At 36.9% G+C, this 24,227-nt stretch overlaps 2 protein-coding genes across 2 annotated transcripts; both read right to left on the bottom strand.

Annotated features, from left to right (window-relative positions):
- Positions 1–11,490: 11,490 nt before the first annotated feature.
- On the bottom strand, positions 11,491–12,579 carry LOC141617064 (uncharacterized). Its single transcript, XM_074434233.1, has 2 exons — positions 12,280–12,579; positions 11,491–12,195 (listed from the first exon to the last, which is right to left on the bottom strand). Exons 1-2 carry the CDS (start codon positions 12,577–12,579, stop codon positions 11,491–11,493), a joined length of 1,005 nt encoding a protein of 334 aa, XP_074290334.1.
- A 2,626-nt stretch (positions 12,580–15,205) lies between these two features.
- On the bottom strand, positions 15,206–16,789 carry LOC141617062 (uncharacterized). The gene is made up of 2 exons (XM_074434232.1): positions 16,170–16,789; positions 15,206–16,070 (listed from the first exon to the last, which is right to left on the bottom strand). Exons 1-2 carry the CDS (start codon positions 16,787–16,789, stop codon positions 15,206–15,208), a joined length of 1,485 nt encoding a protein of 494 aa, XP_074290333.1.
- Between the last annotated feature and the right edge of the window lie 7,438 nt (positions 16,790–24,227).

The raw sequence follows: 24,227 nt of genomic DNA, 5'->3' as shown, positions 1-24,227 counted from the left end.
GAGATAGCCATAACAGCGTCACTCAACCAGTCCATAAGGTGCTGGGCACGAAAACCATCCCGCCCACAAGAAGTACCGTGTGGGAAGCTACGAATCATATCCAAAACCAACGTCGAAGAGGCAACCAGAGGATGATGATCCCTAGACAAAGCAGGCAATGAAGGAGGCGGGGCGACATGATGCTTCTCACGCAAGGCCACAAGAGTGGCATCGGAGTAGGGGGCGACCCCAGAGGAAGAAAGCACCCGGACAGCAGCAGTATAGTGGCCATCACAAATCTTCCGCCGACATTGGCGGAGGTTAAGCTCACTCAAATCCAGATCCTCATCCACAGTAAATGAAGAAGGACCCTCATCGAAACACTCCTGCAACAACTGCAACCCCCACCCCCCCCGGTACCCCCCAAGCAAGGATAGCCCTGACAATACTCTCTTCCCGATCTTTGGACCCGAATAGAATAGCGGTCACACTCATGATTATTATTATTATTATTATTATTATTATTATTATTATTATTATTATTATTATTATTATTATTATTATTATTATTATTATTATTATTATTATTATTATTATTATTATTATTATTATTATTATTATTATTATTATTTTTTTTTTTTTTTTTTTTTTTTATTTTTTATTATGAAGGGATGCGCGCAGCTTTCATTAAAATAAAAATAAAAGTTTACATGAAATTGGTGGGGAGCCGAGAGACAATCTGGGCTCCCACACCCTTAGCAATAGCAAAACTAAGTCTAGTAAAAATGTAAGCGGCCACACCCTTATTATTATTATTATTATTATTATTATTATTATTATTATTATTATTATTATTATTATTATTATTATTATTATTATTATTATTATTATTATTATTATTATTATTATTATTATTATTATTATTATTATTATTATTATTATTATTATTATTATTATTATTATTATTATTATTATTATTATTATTATTATTATTATTATTATTATTATTATTATTATTATTATTATTATTATTATTATTATTATTATTATTATTATTATTATTATTATTATTATTATTATTATTATTATTATTATTATTATTATTATTATTATTATTATTATTATTATTATTATTATTATTATTATGGATGCGCGCAGCTTTCATTAAAATAGAAATAAAAGTTTACATGAAATTGGTGGGAAGCCGAGAGACAACTGGGCTCCCACACCCTTAGCAACATAAAAAGCTAAGTCTAGTAAAAATATAAGCGGCCACCCGAGCCCCCGCATCCCGAGATACCGAGAATTTACGGATCCGCTGAGCAAGGCAACAACATCCAACCCGACTCCCAAGTGAAGAGAAAGAGAAGGGAAGAAAACCATAACTCGCTGCCGCGCATAACTCCCCATACATAGCACACTTACGCTGAGCAGCATCAGCGACAACCCGGCCGGGCACAAAATCCGCCATCCCAGTCTGAGTCAAAGGAGAAGACCCTGTCAAGTCAACACACACATCGCGCCCCCTGTCCCAAGAATAAAGCAGCAAATCCGCAGGACGAAGAGATCCACCATGCCCGTCGACCAAACCAATATCAACCTCCTTTCCCACAGAAATACCATCTATAGCAGATGTCCAATAGAGTGTCACGGACGAGGTTATGCCGATGTTTAACACCCACAGTACCAGTACAAGAAATAGCGTGGTCCCTAAAAACATCATCAGCAAAAACCCGAGAGCAAGCGGGACAAGGCCTAGGTACCGTGAATAACGGAACACCCAGACGATACCCAAGCACACTACGGTATGTCCTCCTGTTCATAGTCTGACCCAACCCAGAGATAGGAACCGCACGCAACCAATCAGAGGAGTGGGCACCCTGCTGAGACTGCCACAAAGCAAGCTGGCGTGGTGTCAAAGAGAAAACGGACCCTGAGGCAGCAGCAACCGTCGCGAAATAAAAGTCTCCAATTTCTTCATAAGTTTGGGGCGCGGTTTCACTAGGGTTACCCAAGATATCGAGCCTCGTAGTCACAAAGAAAACACCGCGCGATCGGCAAAAGTAGGACCAAGAACTACAATACCGGAAAGGTCCGAGGAGCTTAGCCTGCAAATCAGCAGACTGCAAACGGGACGCAATAAAAGCATAAAGTAGAACATCTCCCGCCGCATAGACACCAAGCCCGCCAAGATGAAAAGGAAACGTGGCCAGGCGCCACTGCCAATCCCCAAAACCCGGGCCAGACGCGGTGACAATACGTTCCAGGCTGGAACGAAGAGCAGCATCAAAAGGAAGATGGACTGACCCAAAAACAGTAGGGGAGCAAGTACGAAGGGAGAAATAGAGCTTGAAAATACTAGTACAAGCTCGAAGCAGAAGCAACTCACATTGCGGGTCCTCAATCCTCGCAACCAAGTCCATTAGCTCAATGATCTTAGTTACTCTCTTCTCCACAATCTCACTGCCATAATCAGGACAAGTCTTGTGTCCACCCAAAACAAGAACACCACGTAGGGGTCGAGCAATAGAGGGGGGAAACCCCAGGAAGCCGACTCCGAGGATCCTCAACAGGCCAAAATACCTCCGTTTTGGAGACATTAAGATGCAGTCCAAAACGAGGGCCATCCACCATAATCAAATCCAATACTTTCCCCACCTCCAATGTGTCCCCGACGATGGTGCCATCATCCAAGTACCATGCCTGCATAGTGAGGTCAAAGGTGTCCCGGATTTTGCATACTAAGGGATGCAAAACCAAAGCGAAAAGTAAAGGGCCCAAAGGATCACCTTGCTGAACCCCCTGACAAGACCATAACCAATGCTCCCCATAAAAAAGACGGGCAGGGCTGGAGTAACAAAACTCCACCCAACGGGAAAGAACTGGGCTCCCCATAATAATAATATTATTATTATAATTATAATTATAATTATTATAATTATAATTATAATTATTACTATTACTATTACTATTATAATTATTATAATTATTATAATTATTATAATTATTATTATTATTATTATTATTATTATAATTATTATTATTATTATTATTATTATTATTATTATTATTATTATTATTAGTACTATTACTATTATTATTATTTTATTATTATTATTAACATAAACATTATTATTACTACTACTACTACTACTACTACTACTACTACTACTACTACTACTACTACTACTACTACTACTACTACTACTACTACTACTACTACTACTATTATTACTACTACTATTATTACTACTACTATTATTACTACTACTATTATTATTATTATTATTATTATTATTATTATTATTATTATTATTATTATTATTATTATTACTACTACTACTACTACTATTACTACTACTACTACTACTATTATTATTATTATTAACATTAACATTATTATTATTATTATTATTATTATTATTATTATTATTATTATTATTATTATTATTATTATTATTATTATTATTATTATTATTATTATTATTATTATTATTATTATTTTCTCATATATATATAAAAAAAAAATATACATGAGTGAGATATTTCTTACAAGCATAACCTCTAAAGTGACTTCGTTCACAAGGGAAAACTATCTATTGAAAGCCTCTATAATCGAATCCTGCACAGTGTTCTGAGATTTGTTAAGCAGTATAAAACTAGTCACAACTTGAATCTCCCTAATGATGCTGCAAGCCTCTTGCTCCCGATTATTAAACACTCGTCTATTGCGTTCTTTCCATAAGCATTTAACGGTCGCAGCCACACAACACCCAAAACCAAATGAGTTCTCCGGTGTTTCCTAGGCTTCATACATGAAGAAGCTTGTGCAAGGCATCGTGCGATTGAGCGAGATATAGAATGAACGCCAAACCAAAGATAGAATGAGGACAATACGGTGGAAGAATAAGCGCACTTAAAGAACAAGTGTCTTGAGCTTTACGCACGGCACTCTCTTCCGATCTTTGTGACGAATAGCGATCAGACACTCATGATTATTATTATTATTATTATTATTATTATTATTATTATTATTATTATTATTATTATTATTATTATTATTATTATTATTATTATTATTATTATTATTATTATTATTATTATTATTATTATTATAATAATAATAATAATAATAATAATAAGGATGCGCGCAGCTATCATTAAATGAAAAACAAAAGTTTACATGAAATTGGTGGGGAGCCAAGAAACAAGCTGGGCTCCCACACCCTTAGCAACAGCAAAGCTAAGTCTAGTAAAAATGTAAGCGGCCACCCGAGCCCCCGCATCCTGAGATACTGAGAATTTCTGGATCCGCTTGAGTAAGGCAACAGCATCCGAACCCAACTCCCCAAGTGATGAGAAAGAGAAGGGAAGGAAACCATAACCCGCTGCCGCGCACAAATCCCCATTCTTAGCACACTTCCGCTGAGCAGCATTAGCAACAACCCGGCCAGGCTCAAAATTCGTCATCCCAGTCGGATATTATTATTATTATTATTATTATTATTATTATTATTATTATTATTATTATTATTATTATTATTATTATTATTATTATTATTATTATTATTATTATTATTATTATTATTATTATTATTATTATTATTATTATTATTATTATTATTATTATTATTATTATTATTATTATTATTATTATTATTATTTATTATTATTATTATTATTATTATTATTTATTATTATTATTATTATTATTATTATTATTATTATTATTATTATTATTATTATTATTACTATTATTATTATTATTATTATTATTACTATTATTATTATTTTTATTATTATTATTATTAATTCCCTCAACCCCCACCAACCCGTCTTCCCCTTTCCTCTTTTTCGAAATCAGCTGCAACAACAACAACATACATCGACACCTTCAAACTCCATTTCCGCCGTCCTTCTCACTCTGATCCCGTCCCCATTTCTCAACCAATTTCAATAATTTTTGTACCCTTCTCTTCCCCTTTCCTTCCTCCTCCTTTTAAGGTAAGAAAGCCTTGTTTTTGTGGTGATTTCAGATTGACGCGCCTCATGAAAGTTCCGAATTTTAGCTCCTTTATCTCGTTTTCTTTCCTCTAGTTGAAGAAACTGAAGACCCGGAGGGAGGCTCGTACTTTTAGATGATTCACTTGGAGATTAAAGTGCTTTCGAGGTAACGGTAATAGGTTACTCGGCAAAATATCGAAATTACACTCTATAAACCTGTTTTTAGCTTGTATAAGGGACCAAGTTTAGTGTCTTAAGGTTAAAGTGTATATTTTGCCTCTTGTGTGCCTTAAAGTTTGAATCTTTATGCAGCCTACATGTTATTGTGAGAAAGTCTTGTGCTCTGGTTTCATGGTGTTATTAGTGTACAGATTTGAAGTCTTAAATGAGGAATTCCATCTTACTCTTGCCTTGAAATTTTGTCTTAAAATTGACTCGGTTGTGGGCTATTCCGGTGCTGGTTTGAAGCCATAAAAGGATGTTTTGGTACTACTTTTGGGACGCTAAAATTGGGACGATTTTATGCGGTTTACAGGGCTGTTTTGGGCAGCTTATATACGGTTGCATTTAGGCCGAAATGGGACTGTTTTGAGTACATTTGAGTTGAGAACTTGTAGTGTAGGAATTGGTCGTTCTATGTGTAATTTATTAACTTCCGTCTCAAGCTTGCCTATGAATTTCCATTTGCTAGCTACATGTTACCTTTCAATTGGGTAAATGGTTATGGTTGTTGTTGTGGAGGTCGGTAAACTGCCATGGGGTTGCTGTCCACAGCCTGCTCTTGGCTGTACACGGTTGTTTTGCATTGTGTGGTGGCATGGGCCAGTTGGGTGGCTATTGTGGTGAGGTGTAGGGACTATTTTGGAGTGGTGTGGGGTTGTGTGGGCTGGACAGTGGCTGGGCATGGGTTGTGGCCTGGACAGCGTGGTCATGGCTTGGCTGGGTGTGGCCTCTGTCACGGTTGGTGGTGTTGTGTTGTCTTAGCCGTATACCGTCGAGTTGAGCCGTGTTTGTAGAGCTTGAGTTTGGTGCCATATATTCATGTTGGACTGATTTATTTGAATTTCCGTCTTGTGTTTCATATAACGCAATTCATTATTTATCGTTCATTTATATATTTCTCACATGAATCGTAAATGTGGAATTTATTATGTAGTTACGTCATAACTATATGAAATGTCATATTTTATTTAGATTACGAACTTTAATTCATTCATTCTCATTTATTTATCGTATTTAAAATACGGGTGATTTATTCTACATGATGAATTGAAATAAATTACTTATTCATGTTTATGAGCATAAATTGGCATGAAATATCTTACCTTGGGTTACTATTTGGTCATTACATTTGTTCTTCTTATTCCAAGTTGAATCATGCCATTTTAGATATTTATTTGGTATTGAGTCGTATTCTTGTAGAAATGCCATAATACCATCGTATGTGCTTGATATACATTTTTCCCTGCTTGTGCTGTTCTGGCAAGTACGGGTTTGACCTACTTGTGCTGTTCTGGCAAGTACGGTTTTGGCCTACTTGTGTTGTTCTGGCAAGTACGGCTTTTGGCCACTTGTGCTGTTCTGGCAAGTGAGTTATATCTTAGTCTTTCTGCCACTTTCGTGCTGTTCTGACGATTGGGGTACTCGGTCTGCTTAGTAGTCGAGTCTTGGGTGCGTGCTGCACTGGCGCACGTCGAATCGGGATGAACACCCGAGAATCTGCAGATTTAGACTAGGACCGTATTATTATTGTAGTCCTAGCCGGGGAAATTATAGTCTAAGAGTGATAAATGTCTTGCATTATTTGGATGGTTACTTTGGTCATATTTCCCTGAAATACGTGCTCGTGGCTAAGTGGTCGTGTCTGCTTCCTTGTCTTTATGCTCCAATTATTTATTGTTGCATATGCCTTACCTACTTGTTTATTCCATCATTTCTTTTATCCTTGTTAGTTTAAACACGCATGATCCCATGTTTAGTTATAATTCGTTTCTCTCATATCTTATCTAATGTGATTATTTGTTTATGTTCTTTGTTATGTTCATTTTGACAATTTGTGGCTGGGAGAACCTTGAGTTACTCCCTACTGACTGTGGCGTTCATGTTTACATGAATGTGTAGATACCTCATTTCTCCCGTGTCCACAGAATGATAGGTGTTAGTTGGTGTATCTATGGGGTGAAGACATGTGTGAGCTAGCGAGCACCTTGGACTAGTAGTTGGTTTAGTAGGATTGTTTAGACTCACCTTTTATCATTTTATCATTCGAGGGATATATTTTCTCTCACCTTGACTATCACGTTTGTATAATTTAATCTTTATTTCCGCATTCTTTATTTGTGTTTAGATTTTAATGAACCCGCGCTTTAAATTTTAAAAGTTTCAAAAAATTTCCTGATTTCCACTTGAATTTATAAGTTATATTTTCCGCGTTATTGCGGGGGTTCACAGTTGGTATCAGAGCCTATGTTGCTCCCGACGCACAACGTGTACCCCAAACTTAAATTTGAAATTGACTTTAAATAATAAATGAGAGATGGGTAGACTTAAGGACCTAAGGTGGTAGTCTGTAGTGTGTTTGCTCTTTGTTAGGTTCTAACATGTTTGTTATTTGTCAGTAATTGGTTCTTTTACTCTTGGATCGACAAACCATGAGCTTACCAGTGTTGCAATCAAGACTTGGTGCCTATTGCCGAAAATTGAAGAATGCTTCTACTTCCTCGAAGATATTTCTCATTCTTTGTGTACCTGGACTTATTCTTTACCTCTTGGTGCCTATCCTTCTTCTAAACTCTCTTTTGTTTTACTTCGCAAGCTACTCTTGTACCCTCCCAACTTGTCCTTTGTTCCTTGCTTATCCTCCCTTAACGCCTTCTAGATAGTTATCTTTCTTTTGTGGGATGTTAATTTTGGTTGGATAATTTGGCTTTGTGGAGTTTGTTTGTAGTCGACTCATAACCCTGGTTTTGAGAGGTTGTGTTGTTAGAAAGACTTAGGTAGTGTGGTGAGACATACTTGGTGATTCTTATACCTAGTTCCTTGATAAAGTGAGTATAATTGATTGGTGGATTCTGTGCGTTAAGTGTGAGTTGCCTATGTTACAAAGGTTATAGAACTTGGCTTTGTTGTTTATATTTGGGATTTGAAAGCTTAGTAGGTTGAGCGTTGTTACCTTAGGAGTAAACATAGAGTAAGGTTTATGATTTAAGTTTGGAAACAGATACCTTTAGGATGCTAATAACCATACATAGATTGATGTTACGTTTTGACGTTGTTGGGCATGAGTATAATTTTGTTGGTGGTTTCAATCTTGTTTTGTGGAGGTCGTTGTGAATGTTTAGTGATTGGGCATTGTTGAATCACAAGTGTGGTGAAGTACTTTGTTTTATGGAGTAGCTTAGATGTAAAGTGGCGTAAGTTATCTTGGGGAATCCTTGGAGGTAATGTGGTTGTGAGATTGATGTTATTAGGAAGCTTTAGGAACCGTTTAGGATGATGTTGTTATTTGAGATTTGAGTATTTGGCATTTCCTTGTTGTCTAATTTCCCTTTTTCTCTGATCATAAGCGTTACCGTTCATACCTCTCTTCCTCGCCTCGTCGTGTTCCTCCTTTAAAATTTGATGCTGGTAACTTATAAAAACTCTACCTTTGACATTCTTGTTGATTTGAATTCAACTCTTACCCCTAGGAAGCTCATCATAATTCTTTTGTTGGTTAAGTTTGGACTCTCTTAGCGTACCTTGTATTTGTGTTGTCTAAGTCACTCTTCATTTCGTACAATTTCTAAGCATTCCAAGCTACCATCCCTAGTTCGTTGTTAAAAATTTATGTTACTTTTACAAACTTTACCTATTTTAAAGGTTTAAAAATGAAAATTTGATTTAGCTCCCCTTTTGATCTTTGAGTATAGACCCCTTTATCATAATCTTTGATTGCTAAACCCGAGATTACTTTTAATTTTGCTCAATTTCTAACCAACTTTGATCTATTTATGATTTCTTTATCAAAGTTTGAAGTTATACTTTCAAGAATTTGACTCCTTTTTGAGTCTAACCATGAGTCTTTTAATTTTTATTTGGCTCTTACAAAAGAAAATTTGAGTGGATTACCTTTTTCTTTGGGTTTTAACGTTGATAGGGTGTTAGAACTCGTTATTAGAGACATTTAATAACTTGTTCTACGCTTGTCGGCGAATGATTTTTGTTTTAAACTTGTCTTTGACTTGGAAAGTTAGCGCTCTTGTGTGCACGACAAGAGCAATTTTGTTCCATGAAGGAGACCTATACTTTTGAAAACTCTCTATAAATGTTTTTGGAAGTATTTTGATTTTTGATTTATGCAAATGATTTGGTATTTGACCTTGTCTTCTATTTGGAGTGTGATGTTCTTGAATGCACAACGAGAACACTTCCGTTCCTTGATAAGAATCTGGTTCTGTCGGAAAATTCTACTTGAAACTTTTGAAAGGATTTTAATTCGCACAAGGAGTAACCTTTTAATGTTTTGGTTGCCGATTTCAAAAGGTCCAGTTTACATTTTATAACCTTTCATTTCTACTTTCAAGTTTCGAGGACGAAACTTTTTAAAAGGTGGGGTGATTGTAACACTCGCGAATTTCCCATTTTTAGCATTTATAATTTAATTAACCGTTCAATTGTTTTATTTATATTTTAAATTATTTAATTAAATTAATTTCGTTTTAAACATAAATTTTATAAAAGTTACATTTTTATAAGCTTGTTTATATAAAAATAAATATTTTAGTCGGATAGTATTAATAGAGATAATAATAATAATAGTGTTCCATCTTAAGTTAATATAGATCTGAGACATTTTCCCGTCTAGCATAAGACCGACACGATTTACTTGTACGGTTAAGTTTAATTTTGGGCCAATCAAATCTTGACAACACACATACCACTCATCTTACACTCTACTTTTAAATAATTCTTTTATTATTATTATTATTATTATTATTATTATTATTATTATTATTATTATTATTATTATTATTATTATTATTATTATTATTATGCGCGCAACTTTCATTAAAAGAAAAATAAAAGTTTACATGAAATTGGTGGGGAGCCGAGGAACAATCTGGGCTCCCACACCCTTAGCAACAGCAAAGCTAAGTCTAGTAAAAATGTAAGCGGCTACCCGAGCCCCCGCATCCGGAGATACCGAGAATTTATGGATCCGCTTGAGCAAGGCAACAGCTTCCGAACCCAGCTCCCCAAGTGATGAGAAAGAGAAGGGAAGGAAACCATAACCCGCTGTCGCGCACAAATCCCCGTACTTAGCACACTTGCGCTGAAAAAGATCGCAGAACAACCCGGCCAGGCACAAAATCCGTCATCCCAGTCTGAGTCAGAGGAGAAGACCCTGTCATGTCAACGCACACATCACGCCCTCTGTCCCTAGAATAAAGCAGCAAATCCGCAGGACGAAGAGAACCACCATGCCCGTCAACCAAACCGATATCAACCTCCTTTCCCGCAGAAATACCAGATCTATAGCAGATGTCGAAAAGAGTGTCACAGATGAGGTTATGCCGATGTTTAACGCCCACAGTACCAGTACAAGAAACAACGTGGTCCCCAAAAACATCATCAGCAAAAACCCGAGAGAAACAACGTGGTCCCCAAAAACATCATCAGCAAAAACCCGAGAGCAAGCATGACAGGGCCTAGATACCGTGAATAACGGAACACCCAGACGATACCCAAGCACACTACGGTAAGTCCTACCGTTCATAGTCTGACCCAACCCCGAGATAGGAACCGCACGCAACCAATCAGAGGAGTGAGAACCCTGCTGAGACTGCCACAAAGCAAGATGGCGTGGTGTCAAAGAGAAAACAGACTCTGAGGCAGCAGCAACCGTCGCGAAATAAATGTCTGCCAATTTCTTCATAAGTTTGGGGGCAGCAATTTCACTAGGGTTACCTAATATACCAGAGCCTGTAGTCGTAGTGAAACCCCGTGCGGCATCATCAAATGCAGGGCCAGCAACTACAATACCAGAAGGTCCGAGGAGCTTAGCCTGCAAATCAGCAGACTACAAACGGGACGCAATAAAAGCATAATGTAAAACATCTCCCGCCGCATAGACACCAAGACCACCAAGATGGAAAGGGAAAGTAGCAAGACGCTGCTGCAAATCCCCAAAACCCGGGCCAGACGCGGTAACGATACGTTCCAAGCTGGAACGAAGAGGAGCATCAAAAGGAAGATGGATGGACCCAAAAACACTAGGGGAGCAAGTACGAAGGGAGAATTAGAGCTTAGAAATACCAGTACAAGCTCGAAGTAGAAGAAACTCACATTGCGGGTCCTCAATCCTCGCAACCAACTCACATTACGGGTCCTCAATTATTATTATTATTATTTATTATTTTTTTTTTGCAAGAAAGGTATTTTCTCATTATATTCCAAAAGAAAGAATACAAGAGATTTCTTACAAAGGAAAACCTCTAAGGTACAAAGCTCAAGAGCTTCATAAGACTATCTCCTAGATGCTAGGAAATTATCTAAAATATCTTCATGGAAGGCATCCTGGATTTTGACAAACAAGATGGTGCTGACAGTATACTGGATGTCCCGTATGAGTGCAAGGCTTGATCTACACTTATTCTCAAAAATCCGCAAGTTTCTCTCACTCCAAATGCTATACACAGTTGCTGCAATGCTGTTCTGGACCCATTGAATGCGCCAATGCCTTCTAATTCTCCTCTTGTTAGCCGAGCTTAGTAATTGTTGCAGAGAAGTGTCAGAAGTATTGATCCCTACCCACTGTTTGATAGCCTGCAAAACCTCATCAGCATAACTGCAATAAAAATACAAGTGAGCAGCAGATTCACTGTTTCTCTGACAGAGGTAGCATCTATTAACCATATGGAGACCCCTACTGGCCAAGTGATCTACAGTTACAAGCCTATTTTGGGAAGCTAATTGCAGGAGAACACGGTGTCTGGGTAGATAGAATCCCCTCTGAATGGCCTTACTGCACTCAGTGACAGCATACTTAGTCCTCAAAGCATTATAAGCATGCTGAATGGAAAACTTGCCTGCCACCGTACATTGCTGCAGCATATTTTTGACCTGGAGGATACTACCTAACTGAGCAAGGCAATGATCCCTAGTCTGAATAATACCACGAAGGCACTCAGGATGGTGTTCCCCAATATTCATCAACCAAATTGAATGGTCCTGCAATTAATACTGTGACATCCAGTCCACCCAGATGGATCCTTTATTTCAATCTAACTTCCAAAGCTAGCTGAGCATAGCTGCCTGATTCCAGGTGGTAAGATTTTTAACGTTAAATCCACCCTTAGCCCAAGGAGCACAAATGTTATCCCAACTCTTATACACCATTTTCCTGCAACCAGCAGAACACCCCCAGAAGAACTGCCTGCTTGTCCTAGAGATGTGATCCCTGAGATGCTGTGGCAAGAGGATGCAAGAGCACCAGAAGTTGCCTAAGCCAAATAAAACTAAGTTAAGGACTTGGACTCTCCCAGCATAAAAGAGATACTGTGGAGGGGAACTAATGAGCAACTGCTGCAGCTTTAGAATAAGAGCCCTAAACATGTCAGCATTAAGTCTAGAAGCATGAATGGGAATCCCCAAGTATCTGAATGGGAAGACACTCTCCCATTATTATTATTATTGTTATTGTTATTGTTATTATTATTATTATTATTATTATTATTATTATTATTATTATTATTATTATTATTATTATTATTATTATTATTATTATTATTATTATTATTATTATTATTATTATTATTATTATTATTATTATTATTATTATTATTATTATTATTATTATTATTAGTACTATTACTATTATTATTATTTTATTATTATTATTAACATAAACATTATTATTATTACTACTACTACTACTACTACTACTACTACTACTACTACTACTACTACTACTACTACTACTACTACTACTACTACTATTACTACTACTACTACTACTACTATTATTACTACTACTATTATTACTACTACTACTATTATTATTATTATTATTATTATTATTATTATTATTATTACTACTACTACTACTACTACTACTACTACTACTACTACTACTACTACTACTACTACTACTACTACTACTACTACTACTACTACTATTATTATTAACATTAACATTATTATTATTATTATTATTATTATTATTATTATTATTATTATTATTATTATTATTATTATTATTATTATTATTATTATTATTATTATTATTATTATTATTATTATTATTATTATTATTATTATTATTATTATTATTATTATTATTATTATTTTCTCATATATATATAAAAAAAAAATATACATGAGTGAGATATTTCTTACAAGCATAACCTCTAAAGTGACTTCGTTCACAAGGGAAAACTATCTATTGAAAGCCTCTATAATCGAATCCTGCACAGTGTTCTGAGATTTGTTAAGCAGTATAAAACTAGTCACAACTTGAATCTCCCTAATGATGCTGCAAGCCTCTTGCTCCCGATTATTAAACACTCGTCTATTGCGTTCTTTCCATAAGCATTTAACGGTCGCAGCCACACAACACCCAAACCAGCGAGTTCTCCAGTGTTTCCTAGGCTTCATACAGTAAGCTTGTGCAAGCAGACCGTGCAGTTGAGCAGATATAGAATGAACGCCAAACCAGCATAGAACAGAGGACAATACAGTGGAAGAATAAGCGCACTTAAAGAACAAGTGTCTTGAGCTTTCTGCCTGGCACTTACAGAGATAGCAACGATTAACCAAGCACATCCCTCATTTATTGAGCAAGTCAGTGGTAGCAAGCTTTTTTTGAAGGGCAAGCTGCAGGATGACCTTGAATCTAGGTAGGAGAAGGCAGCTCTTAACCACTTTGAAACATAAAGTGGGACTCTCTCTTGGCCTGAGCAGGTTGTAAGCCTTGCCAACATAAAACCTGTCAGAGGTGCCACAGCTTTTCAGAGCAGATTGAGCTTTTTGGATCCCTCCCAAACGACTAATCAAAGTGTCCCTAACATTGATAACCCCTCAAAGACTTTCAGAGTAGGAATCCTAAACAGAGAGATCCCAAATGCTACACTGATCTAAATAGTACTTAGCCACCCAAGTGGTCTAAATAGAGCCAGTCCCTCTATCTAGATGCCAAAGCCACTTGAGCATACTAGCCTGGTTCCAAGCTGTGATATCCTTAACCTGAAATCCTCCCTCATCCCAAGGAGTACAGATGCTATGCCAACTCTTAAAAACCTGCTTTTTAGTACCTTCATCATAGCCCCAGAAGAGCTGACGACAAAAAAACTGAAATGGCACTACAAATGCCCTTAGGCAAGAGTAAACTACCACACCAGAAGTTGTATAAGCTAAAGACAATGGAGTTAATAACCTGGAGCTTAACAGCATATGATAGAAACTTAGAAGCACATGAATGAGCAATGGTTTGGATTTAAGAACCAATGCTTCATACATATGACTAGTAAATCTAGCGGGGTTAAGAGGGAGCCCCAAATACCTGAAGGGGAACTGTCCCTCTTTGAGGCCGGTATCTTTCAAAATCAACATCTTTAGTTGACTAGTGACACCACCAAAGTAAGCTTCAGTCTTCTCAAAGCTAACTTTCAAACCAGACCAACAAGAAAAAATCTGAAGAGTATCAGTAGCTTTCCTGACTGATGGCAGATCCCCACGCATGAAAACCATCAAGTCATCCGCAAAAATAAGGTGAGTAAGCTTCATTTTAGCACATTTCGGATGGTAGGAGACCTGCTTATCATGGCACATAACTCTGAGAGCTCTAGACAAAACCTCCATACTAAGAACAAAGAGAAGGGGGGATAGAGGGTCACCCTGCCTAACCCCACTCTTCCTTTTGAAGAAGCCATAATTAGAGCCATTAATCTTTAAGGAATACCAGGCCCCAGTGACACAACCAAGGATCCACTTGGTGAAGAGCACAGGGAAACCAAAACCAAGAAGCATATTCTTTAGAAACTCCCATTGCAAAGAGTCAAAAGCTTTGCTAATGTCCACCTTGAGCATATACCTAGGAGTAAGATTTTTCCTAGTATAACCCTTAATCAAGCTTTGTGTAAGCATAGTATTCTCATGAAAACTCCTCCCAGGTATGAAAGCAGCTTGCTCCAAGCCTACTAGTTTGGACATGACTGTCTGCAATCTGCCAGTCAAGATCTTACTAATGGTCTTGTATATAATAGAGCAGCAAGAAATTGGTCAAAAATCTTTGACACTGGACATATTTCTTCTTAGGTATCAAGGAAACAAGAGTAACATTTGCTTGCTTAGGCAAGAAGCTGGTTTTGAAGAAGTCTTCCACTGCAGTACAGTAATCCTCCTCAACAATACCCCAAGCAGACTTAAAAAAGCCAGCAGAGAAGCCATCTAAGCCAGGGCTCTTGTTAGAATGAATGGAAAAAAGAGCACTCTTGATATCAGACCTAGTGATGGAGGCAGTAAGTAAAGCACAATCATCAGCAGCAAGGCAAGGGCCATTGTTCATTATAATGGGGTCAATTTCCTGAACAGGAACAACAGTCCCCAGGAGTTGCTGATAATACTCCATAAAAGCACCCCCCACATTCTGAAGTCCATAGTGAGTGACCCCCTGGACATCCTGAATCTCACTAACATACTGACTTTGTTGCCTTTCTTTTATCTTAGCAAAGAAAAAAGAAGAACAGGTATCATTATGCTTAAGATCATGCAGTTTAGCTCTTTGAATAAGAATTTTTGCTTCCACTTCCTTCAATTTCCAGAATTCCTGAGAGAGAGCCTGCTCTTTGTTAATCAGAGACTCAGACAAAGGTTCCTGTTGGAGCTCCTGAAAACAACAATTAAGCTCCTCCCTCTTCACATCCAGTCTATGTTCAATATTAGAGAAGCTAGCAGAGTGAAGGCCACACAGAGCCAATCTAACTTTCTTTAACTTCCTCATAAGTCTATGCATAGAGTTACCCTTAACTCTGCAAGCCCAAGCACCCTCCACAATGTCCAGGTAATCTGGATGATCAATCCAGCAGTTGAGGAATTTGAACTGCTTCCTAGGGATAGGATAATCAGTAAAATGTTAAAGAGCAGGACAATGATCAGAAACACTAGGGGGCAAAAAACTAGCAGTAGTCTGAGTATAAGATAATAACCAGTCAGCATTGGTTAAAACCTTATCCAGCTTAGAATAGACTCTAGTACAACAGTCCTGCTTGTTATACCAAGTAAATTCACTACCAGTGCCAGCTAAATCATCTAGGCCATATCTCTCTAGGCACAAGTTGAAATCAGTAATGTCATTCAGATCAGGAGGGGTGTTACTGATTTTTTCCTGTGCATTCCTGACAATATTAAAATCACCCATTGCAGCCCAAGCCCCCACTCCAATTGCATGAGTCAGCATAGAATCCCAAAGTCTCCTCCTATAAACAGCACTATTGCTCCCATATACCACAGAAAGATGAAACTTCCTGCCAGTAGACAAATGATGGACAAAGCAATGAACTACCTGAGCCTCCTCCTGTAGGATAGAAAGATTCACAGAAGCAGGATCCCAGAGCAACCATATTCTACCATTATGATGGCTATTGTAATTACAACAGTGATTATATTTGCTGAACTTAGTCTTCAAAATTCTTTTAGCTTTACTCTGCTTGACCCTAGTTTCCAGCAAGCCCAATATATCAATTTTTTTAGTTTTCAGGAAATGTAAAACCTCTAAATTCTTAGCCAACTTATTAAACCCTCTTATATTCCATGTGGAGATAATCATTGAATAGCTATATCAGGAGGATCACCCACTATTGAACCATCACCTTCACCTTGGGCCAATAAAGAAAACGTGCTAGGAGAAATAACCTCATCAGAGTCACCTATTGCAGAGGAAGGAACCTTAACAAGCAGCCTAGGACTAGAACCTTCCTGAGAGGGGAGAGGCCTTAACACACTGCATTCTGAGTGCATTACACCCACCCTAGGTGAGGAAACTCTAGCCTTAGCCTGGGCAGGAGTTCCTAGCTCCATGCATCCTGAGTTTTCCTGACCATTCAAAGGGAGAGGCTCCACCACCAGGGTAGGTGAGGTACCACCTAGCAAGTGGCCATCAGGGGGCTTCCCCATTTCAGGCTGGCTAGTCACAAAAGCAGCAGTCATAGGCCTATAAACCTGCTTCGCAACTTTTTTAGCAACTGTCTCAACAGGCACCTGGCTAGGAACCACAAATTTCTCTAGAACATGCCTATTCCTTTTGCAAGAGGCATCAACATGTCCAAGTTTCTGACAAGTCTTGCAATAGTAGGGCAGCCATTTATAGACTATCCTATGAGTAGACCGGCCAATAAAGGGTGCATTGATAACCACTTGATCAGGCAAATCTTTTGATACATCTGCCTCAATAAGGACCCTAGCAAATGAAAGCCTAGCTTGGCAGGTGGTATGTAGGTCAGCAAACAAAGGTTTCCCCACCTTACTTGCCATCTTACTACTCAAGATAGAATCAGTCCACATATATGGGTCCAAATCAGGAAAAAGGATCCAAATGGGTACAATGGCTACCTGCTCCATAATACAAGAGAAGTAAGGAGTCAATTGTTTCAACACAATTGAATTTGCCCCAAGCTTCCTAGGACCCTTATTGAGAACATCATTCATATCTTCCTCCTTCTCAAATTTAAAACTAAACCATCCTTTTTTGAAGTACTGAACCAATGGAAGAGGGCCATAGTTCCAATGCTTCTGAACGAAATCAGTAACCTGTTTGACTGTAGGTTTAGCACCCAGCACGTTCCCCATTAATGTGAACTTCCATTTGACAATCTCATCCCGAACTTCATCCATATGAATGTCAATTTCATCAGATTTAGCACTATCCTTCTGGAAAAAGAGGCTCATACCCTTATTCATTTTCCCCTTTGCTACATCCGCCCAATTCTTACCCGAGGAAACCCCAGGAGGAGTAACGACAGTAGGAGCAACTCCAGTAGAAGCTGAGGGAGCATGAACCTCAGAATTAACCTCTATACTAGTCTCTGTAACTTGGGGAGGAGAAACCAAAGGCACAACCATGGCTTCCCCTATTTTTGTCGGCGAAGAACTCGACCCATTTTTGTTTGGGCAAGCAGCTGGAGAATTAACAACCACAGGAGAACGAATTTTAGAAGTATGAGTACTAAAAAGAGTAGTAGTAGTCAGGGGAGCTTGAACAGCCATGGCGTTCAAAGGACCATTACTACGTAATCAAGAGCGACCTACAGAAAAATTCGAACAAGAAGGAGAGAATTTAGTACCAGGAGAATCGTGATCAAGAGTCCATACATGTCAATAGTATTCCTAGAAGTGTTCAGTGTCAGTCCCAGGTACCTGAAAGGGAAAGTACCTTCAGAGAACCCAGTAGTATGAAGGATATGATGCTTGACAGTCTCAGCCACCCCTCCAAAATAGATGTCAGTCTTATCTTTATTAGCATGCAACCCAGACAAATCAGAAAACTGAGTAAGAGTATCCAAAACAGTTTGGACAGAAGGCAAACCCCCCTAGTAAAAATCATCAGATCATCAGCAAAGACAAGGTGGGTGAGCTTTAACCTTGAACATTTAGGATGATAAGAAATATTAGGCTTAGTGCAGATCAATCTGAGGTATCTGGAAAGAACTTCCATACTCAGCACAAAAAGATAGGGTGATAGGGGGTCACCCTGTCTGAGCCCAGTTTTCCCCTTAAACAAACCATGAATAGAGCCATTCAACTTGATGGAGAACCAGGAAGAAGAAATACAACCCATAATCCAGGAAATAAACGGTGAGGGAAATTTTAATGCACCAAGCATATTCTCAATAAATCCCCATTGCAAGGAATCAAAGGCTTTCCTTATGTCCACCTTAATAAGGCACCTAGGTGTGAGATATTTTCTATCATATCCTTTCACCAGAGACTGAGAAGGCATAATATTTTCATGAATGTTTCTATTTTGAACAAATGCAGCCTGTTCAGATCCAATAAGAGAAGGGAGAAGGGGGCTCAGTCTTTTAGTAAGGATTTTTGTAATTGTTTTATAGAGTGTGGTGTAACAAGAGATAGGCCTATAGTCAAGGACAGAATTATTAACTTTTTTATTTGGAATTAAGGTAATCAAAGTGGCATTGGCTTGCTTACCCAGCTTCCCACTTTTGAAGAAGGCATGAATAGTCTTGCAAAAATCATCTCCCACTTGAGACCTAGAAGCTTTAAAAAAAGCTGAGGAGAACCCATCAAGACCAGGGCTTTTCTCAGACCAATCTCAAATAAGGCTTACTTAATCTCAGAATTCTCAATAGGCTTAATAAGAGCTTCCAAATCCCCATCCTGCAAACATGCCCCAGATTGAATAAATTGAACATCCAGAGGAGCAATGTCAGCAGCAGAGCCAAGAAGATGTTGATAGTAATCAATGAAGGCATTGGCAACATTATCTAGGCCCTGCTTAACCTGGCCATGCTATCCCTGATTTGGCCAACAATTTGCTGACTTTTCCTTTCCTGAATCCGGGAGTAGAAGTATTTGGTAGAAGAATCATTTTGAGAGATATAAAGAAGTTTGGCTTTCTGCTGGAGGGAAATTCTCTCAGCATTTTTAAGAGTGATATAAGCCATCAATAAATCCTTCTCCTACCGAAGAAGAGTGGGAGAAAGAGCATCATGTTGAAGAGCTTCCTGACAGTGATAGAGCTGGCCCTTAGCTTCCTTCACTCTTCTAGCAATACCACTATAGTTATGCTTATGCAGTAGTTTAAGCTCCTGTTTAACATTTTTCAATTTGGAGAAAAATTTAAAAGTATTAGATCCCTTAACAGGCTTAGTCCAGGCATCCTGAACAATGGTGTGGTAATTGGGGTGATCTACCCAACAGTTCAGAAAGCTTAATCTTCTACCAATATGTTGATCCTCAAAAATGGTGACTAACACTGGAGAATGATCAGAAACCCCAACAGGCAGGAAGTTAGCAGATGCAGCAGGGAATTGCCCAAGCCAAGTATGATTGACTAGAGCTCAATCAAGTTTAAACCACATTCTATCCTCCACTTCTTGTTTGTTAGTCCAAGTAAAATCACACCCAGTACCAGAGAGGTCATCAACTCCACAGGTCAGGAAACAGGCATTAAAAGCTAGCATGTCCTCCAGAGAAGGGGGATTATTGCCAATGTAACACCCCGAGAGATGATTGAGAGTAAGTTGTCCCACATCGGGAAAATATGGAGCTTGTGATATGTTTATAAGGGATTCCACCCACCACTTAGTAACAAGGCCTTGTGCTTTTGGGCTTAAGTGATGACAAATAATGGGCCCAAAGGTACACATCTCATCTTATTGGGGGTTGTGTTACGATGGTGGTGGGTCGGTTGTTACAAAATGGTATCAGAGCGACCCTGCGACCGTCCAATGAGCCTGTGGTTAGGAGTACTCGGGCCACCCACCTAGCGGGGGAGGATTCTAGGCTTGGTTGCGGCCAGCCTCCGGGCACAACGAGGACATTGTGTTATTTAAGTGGGGGAGTTTGTAACACCCCGAGAGATGATTGAGAGTCAGTTGTCCCACATCGGGAAAATATGGAGCTTGTGATATGTTTATAAGGGATTCCACCCACCACTTAGTAACAAGGCCTTGTGCTTTTGGGCTTAAGTAAGGACAAATAATGGCCCCAAAGGTACACATCTCATCTTATTGAGGTTGTGTTACGACGTGGCGGGTCGGGTTGTTATAGCCAATCCTCTCAGTAGAATTTCTTACAACATTAAAATCACCTAATATACTCCAACTATCCACAATCTTACTAATAGCACAAAGTGCATCCTATAACAAAATCCTCTCCTTAGCATCATCGCTAGCATAAACCACAGTGAGATAAAACTTAGAGCAAGTAGTATGATGAGTAACAACACAGTGTATGAACTGTGCATGAATGGTCACAGGAGTAATAGAAACAGTTCCAGGTTTCCAAATAAGCCAAATTCTGCCATTATAGTGATGGGTATAGTTGCAGATGACACTATAAGCATGAAACTTACTAGCAATAATAGTTGGAGCTTTGTTTTCTTTAATTCTAGTCTCAAGAACACAAAGAACATCCACATGAGTAGTAGTCATAAAATCAAGGATCTCTTATTATTATTATTATTATTATTATTATTTATTTTTTTAATTTTTTTTATTATAAAGGATGCGCGCAGCTTTCATTAAAAGAAAAATAAAAGTTTACATGAAATTGGTGGGGAGCCGAGAGACAATCTGGGCTCCTACACCCTTAGCAACAACAAAGCTAAGTCTAGTAAAAATGTAAGCGGCCACCCGAGCCCCAGCATCCTGAGATACCGAGAATTTCTGGATCCGCTTGAGCAAGGCAACAGCATCCAAACCCAGCTCCCCAAGTGAAGAGAAAGAGAAAGGAAGGAAACCATAACCCGCTGCCGCGCACAAATCCCCGTAGTTAGCACACTTACGCTGAGCAGCATCAGCGACAACCCGGTCAGGCACAAAATCCGTCATCCCAGTCTGAGTCAAAGGAGAAGACCCTGTAAAGTCAACACACACATCACGCCATCTGTCCCAAGAATAAAGCAACAAATCCGCAGGAAGAAGGGAGCCACCATGCCCATCAACCAAACCGATATCAACCTCCTTTCCCGCAGTAATGCCAGATTTATATCAGGTGTCGAAAAGAGTGTCCCGGACGAGGTTATGCCGATGTTTAACGCCCACAGTACCAGTACAAGAAACAACGTGGTCTCCAAAAACATCCTCATCAAAAACCTGAGAGCAAGCAGGACAGGGCCTAGATACCGTGAATAACGAAACACCCAGACGATACCCAAGCACACTACGGTAAGTCCTCCCATTCATAGTCTGACCCAACCCCGAGATAGGAACCGCACGTAATTATTATTATTATTGTTATTATTATTATTATTATTATTATTATTATTATTATTATTATTATTATTATTATTATTATTATTATTTTTTCTTTTTTTAATTTTTTTTTTTAATAAAAAGATGCGCGCAGCTTTCATTAAATGAAAAACAAAAGTTTAAATGAAATTGGTGGGGAGCCGAGAAACAAGCTGGGCTCCTACACCCTTAGCAACAGCAAAGCTAAGTCTAGTAAAAATGTAAGCGGCCACCCGAGCCCCCGCATCCTGAGATACCGAGAATTTCTGGATCCGCTTGAGCAAGGCAACAGCATCCGAACCCAACTCCCCAAGTGATGAGAAAGAGAAAGGAAGGAAACCATAACCCGTTGTCGAGCATAAATCCCCATACTTAGCACACTTACGCCGAAAGATCGAACAACCCGACCAGGCACAAAATTGTCATCCCATCGAGTCACGGGAGAAGACCCTAGGTCAAGTCAACGCACACATTATTATTATTATTATTATTATTATTATTATTATTATTATTATTATTATTATTATTATTATTATTATTATTATTATTATTATTATTATTATTATTATTATTATTATTATTATTATTATTATTATTATTATTATTATTATTATTATTATTATTATTATTATTATTATTATTATTATTATTATTATTATTATTATTATTATTATTATTATTATTATTATTATTATTATTATTATTATTATTATTATTATTATTATTATTATTATTATTATTTTATTATTATTATTATTATTATTATTATTATTATTATTATTATTATTATTATTATTATTATTATTATTATTATTATTATTATTATTATTATTATTATTGTTATTACTATTATTATTATTATTATTATTTTTTATTTTTATTTTTTTTAAAAAAAAACGCAAACTTTTATTAATCAGTCAAAAGTTTACAGGAAATTGGCGGGTAGCCGAGATACAATCTGGGCGCCCACCACCTTAGCAATAACAAAGCTAATTCTAGTGAAAATAAAAGCAGCACCACCCCCATTATTATTATTATTATTATTATTATTATTATTATTATTATTATTATTATTATTATTATTATTATTATTATTATTATTATTATTATTATTATTATTATTATTATTATTATTATTATTATTATTATTATTATTATTATTATTATTATTATTATTATTATTATTATTATTATTATTATTATTATTATTATTATTATTATTATTATTATTATTATTATTATTATTATTATTATTATTATTATTATTATTATTATTATTATTATTATTATTATTATTATTATTATTATTATTATTATTATTATTATTATTATTATTATTATTATTATTATTATTATTATTATTATTATTATTATTATTATTATTATTATTATTATTATTATTATTATTATTATTATTATTATTATTATTATTATTATTATTATTATTATTATTATTATTATTATTATTATTATTATTATTATTATTATTATTATTATTATTATTATTATTATTACTATTATTACTATTATTACTATTATTACTATTATTACTATCATTATTATCATTATCATTATTATCATCATCATCATCATCATCATTATCATCATTATCATTATTATCATTATTATCATTATTATCATTATTATTATCATCATTATTATCATCATCATTATCATCATCATTATTATCATCATTATTATTATTATTATTATTATTATTATTATTATTATTATTATTATTATTATTATTATTATTATTATTACTACTACTACTATTTCCCTCAACCCCCACCAACCCGTCCTCCCCTTTCCTCTTTTTCGAAATCAGCTGCAACAACAACAACATACAAGGACACCTTCAAACTCCATTTCCGCCGTCCTTCTCACTCCGATCCCGTCCCCATTTCTCGACCAAATTCGATAATATTTGTACCCTTCTCTTCCCTTTTCCTTCCTCCTCCTTTCAAGGTAAGAAATCCTTATTTTTGTGGTGATTTCAAATTGACCCGCCTCATGAAGAGCAGCTCGGATGTTTGTGTTTTAGATGCACTTTGGCTGCGGTTTTCGTGGGTAAAAAGCTAAGATTTTTGAGGGTTAGATGCTAGGTTACTTGGGGTTTAAGTTAAGGATGAGTGTAGGCTAGGTTGGAGCACTAAAGGGAAGCAAAAGGAGCCATCTTGGAGGCGACATAAGCTCGTGCTCATGCTCTGTTTTGAGCGGTTGTTTAGAGCTCGGTTTGGAGGGTTTTAGGAGATATTTTGGAGAGGTTTCTTGATGGGTAAGCAATAGGAA

Source organism: Silene latifolia, chromosome X, assembly GCF_048544455.1.
Source record: "Silene latifolia isolate original U9 population chromosome X, ASM4854445v1, whole genome shotgun sequence".
Classification (NCBI taxonomy): Eukaryota; Viridiplantae; Streptophyta; class Magnoliopsida; order Caryophyllales; family Caryophyllaceae; genus Silene; species Silene latifolia.
The sequence above is the reverse complement of the archived record's forward strand: the minus strand, read 5'-3'. Positions and strand labels throughout refer to the sequence as shown.

What these genes read in the sequence shown, in the direction of transcription:
- LOC141617062 (XM_074434232.1), bottom strand. Translation starts at nt 16,789, where the DNA reads ATGATTATCTCCACATGGAATATAAGAGGGTTTAATAAGTTGGCTAAG. An exon ending in GTTTTAACCAATGCTGACTG is followed by an intron (nt 16,071 to 16,169) that starts GTTATTATCTTA and finishes TCCTATCCCTAG; the next exon opens with GAAGCAGTTCAAATTCCTCA.
- LOC141617064 (XM_074434233.1), bottom strand. Translation starts at nt 12,579, where the DNA reads ATGTTTAGGGCTCTTATTCTAAAGCTGCAGCAGTTGCTCATTAGTTCC. An exon ending in ATCTTACCACCTGGAATCAG is followed by an intron (nt 12,196 to 12,279) that starts GCAGCTATGCTC and finishes TATTAATTGCAG; the next exon opens with GACCATTCAATTTGGTTGAT.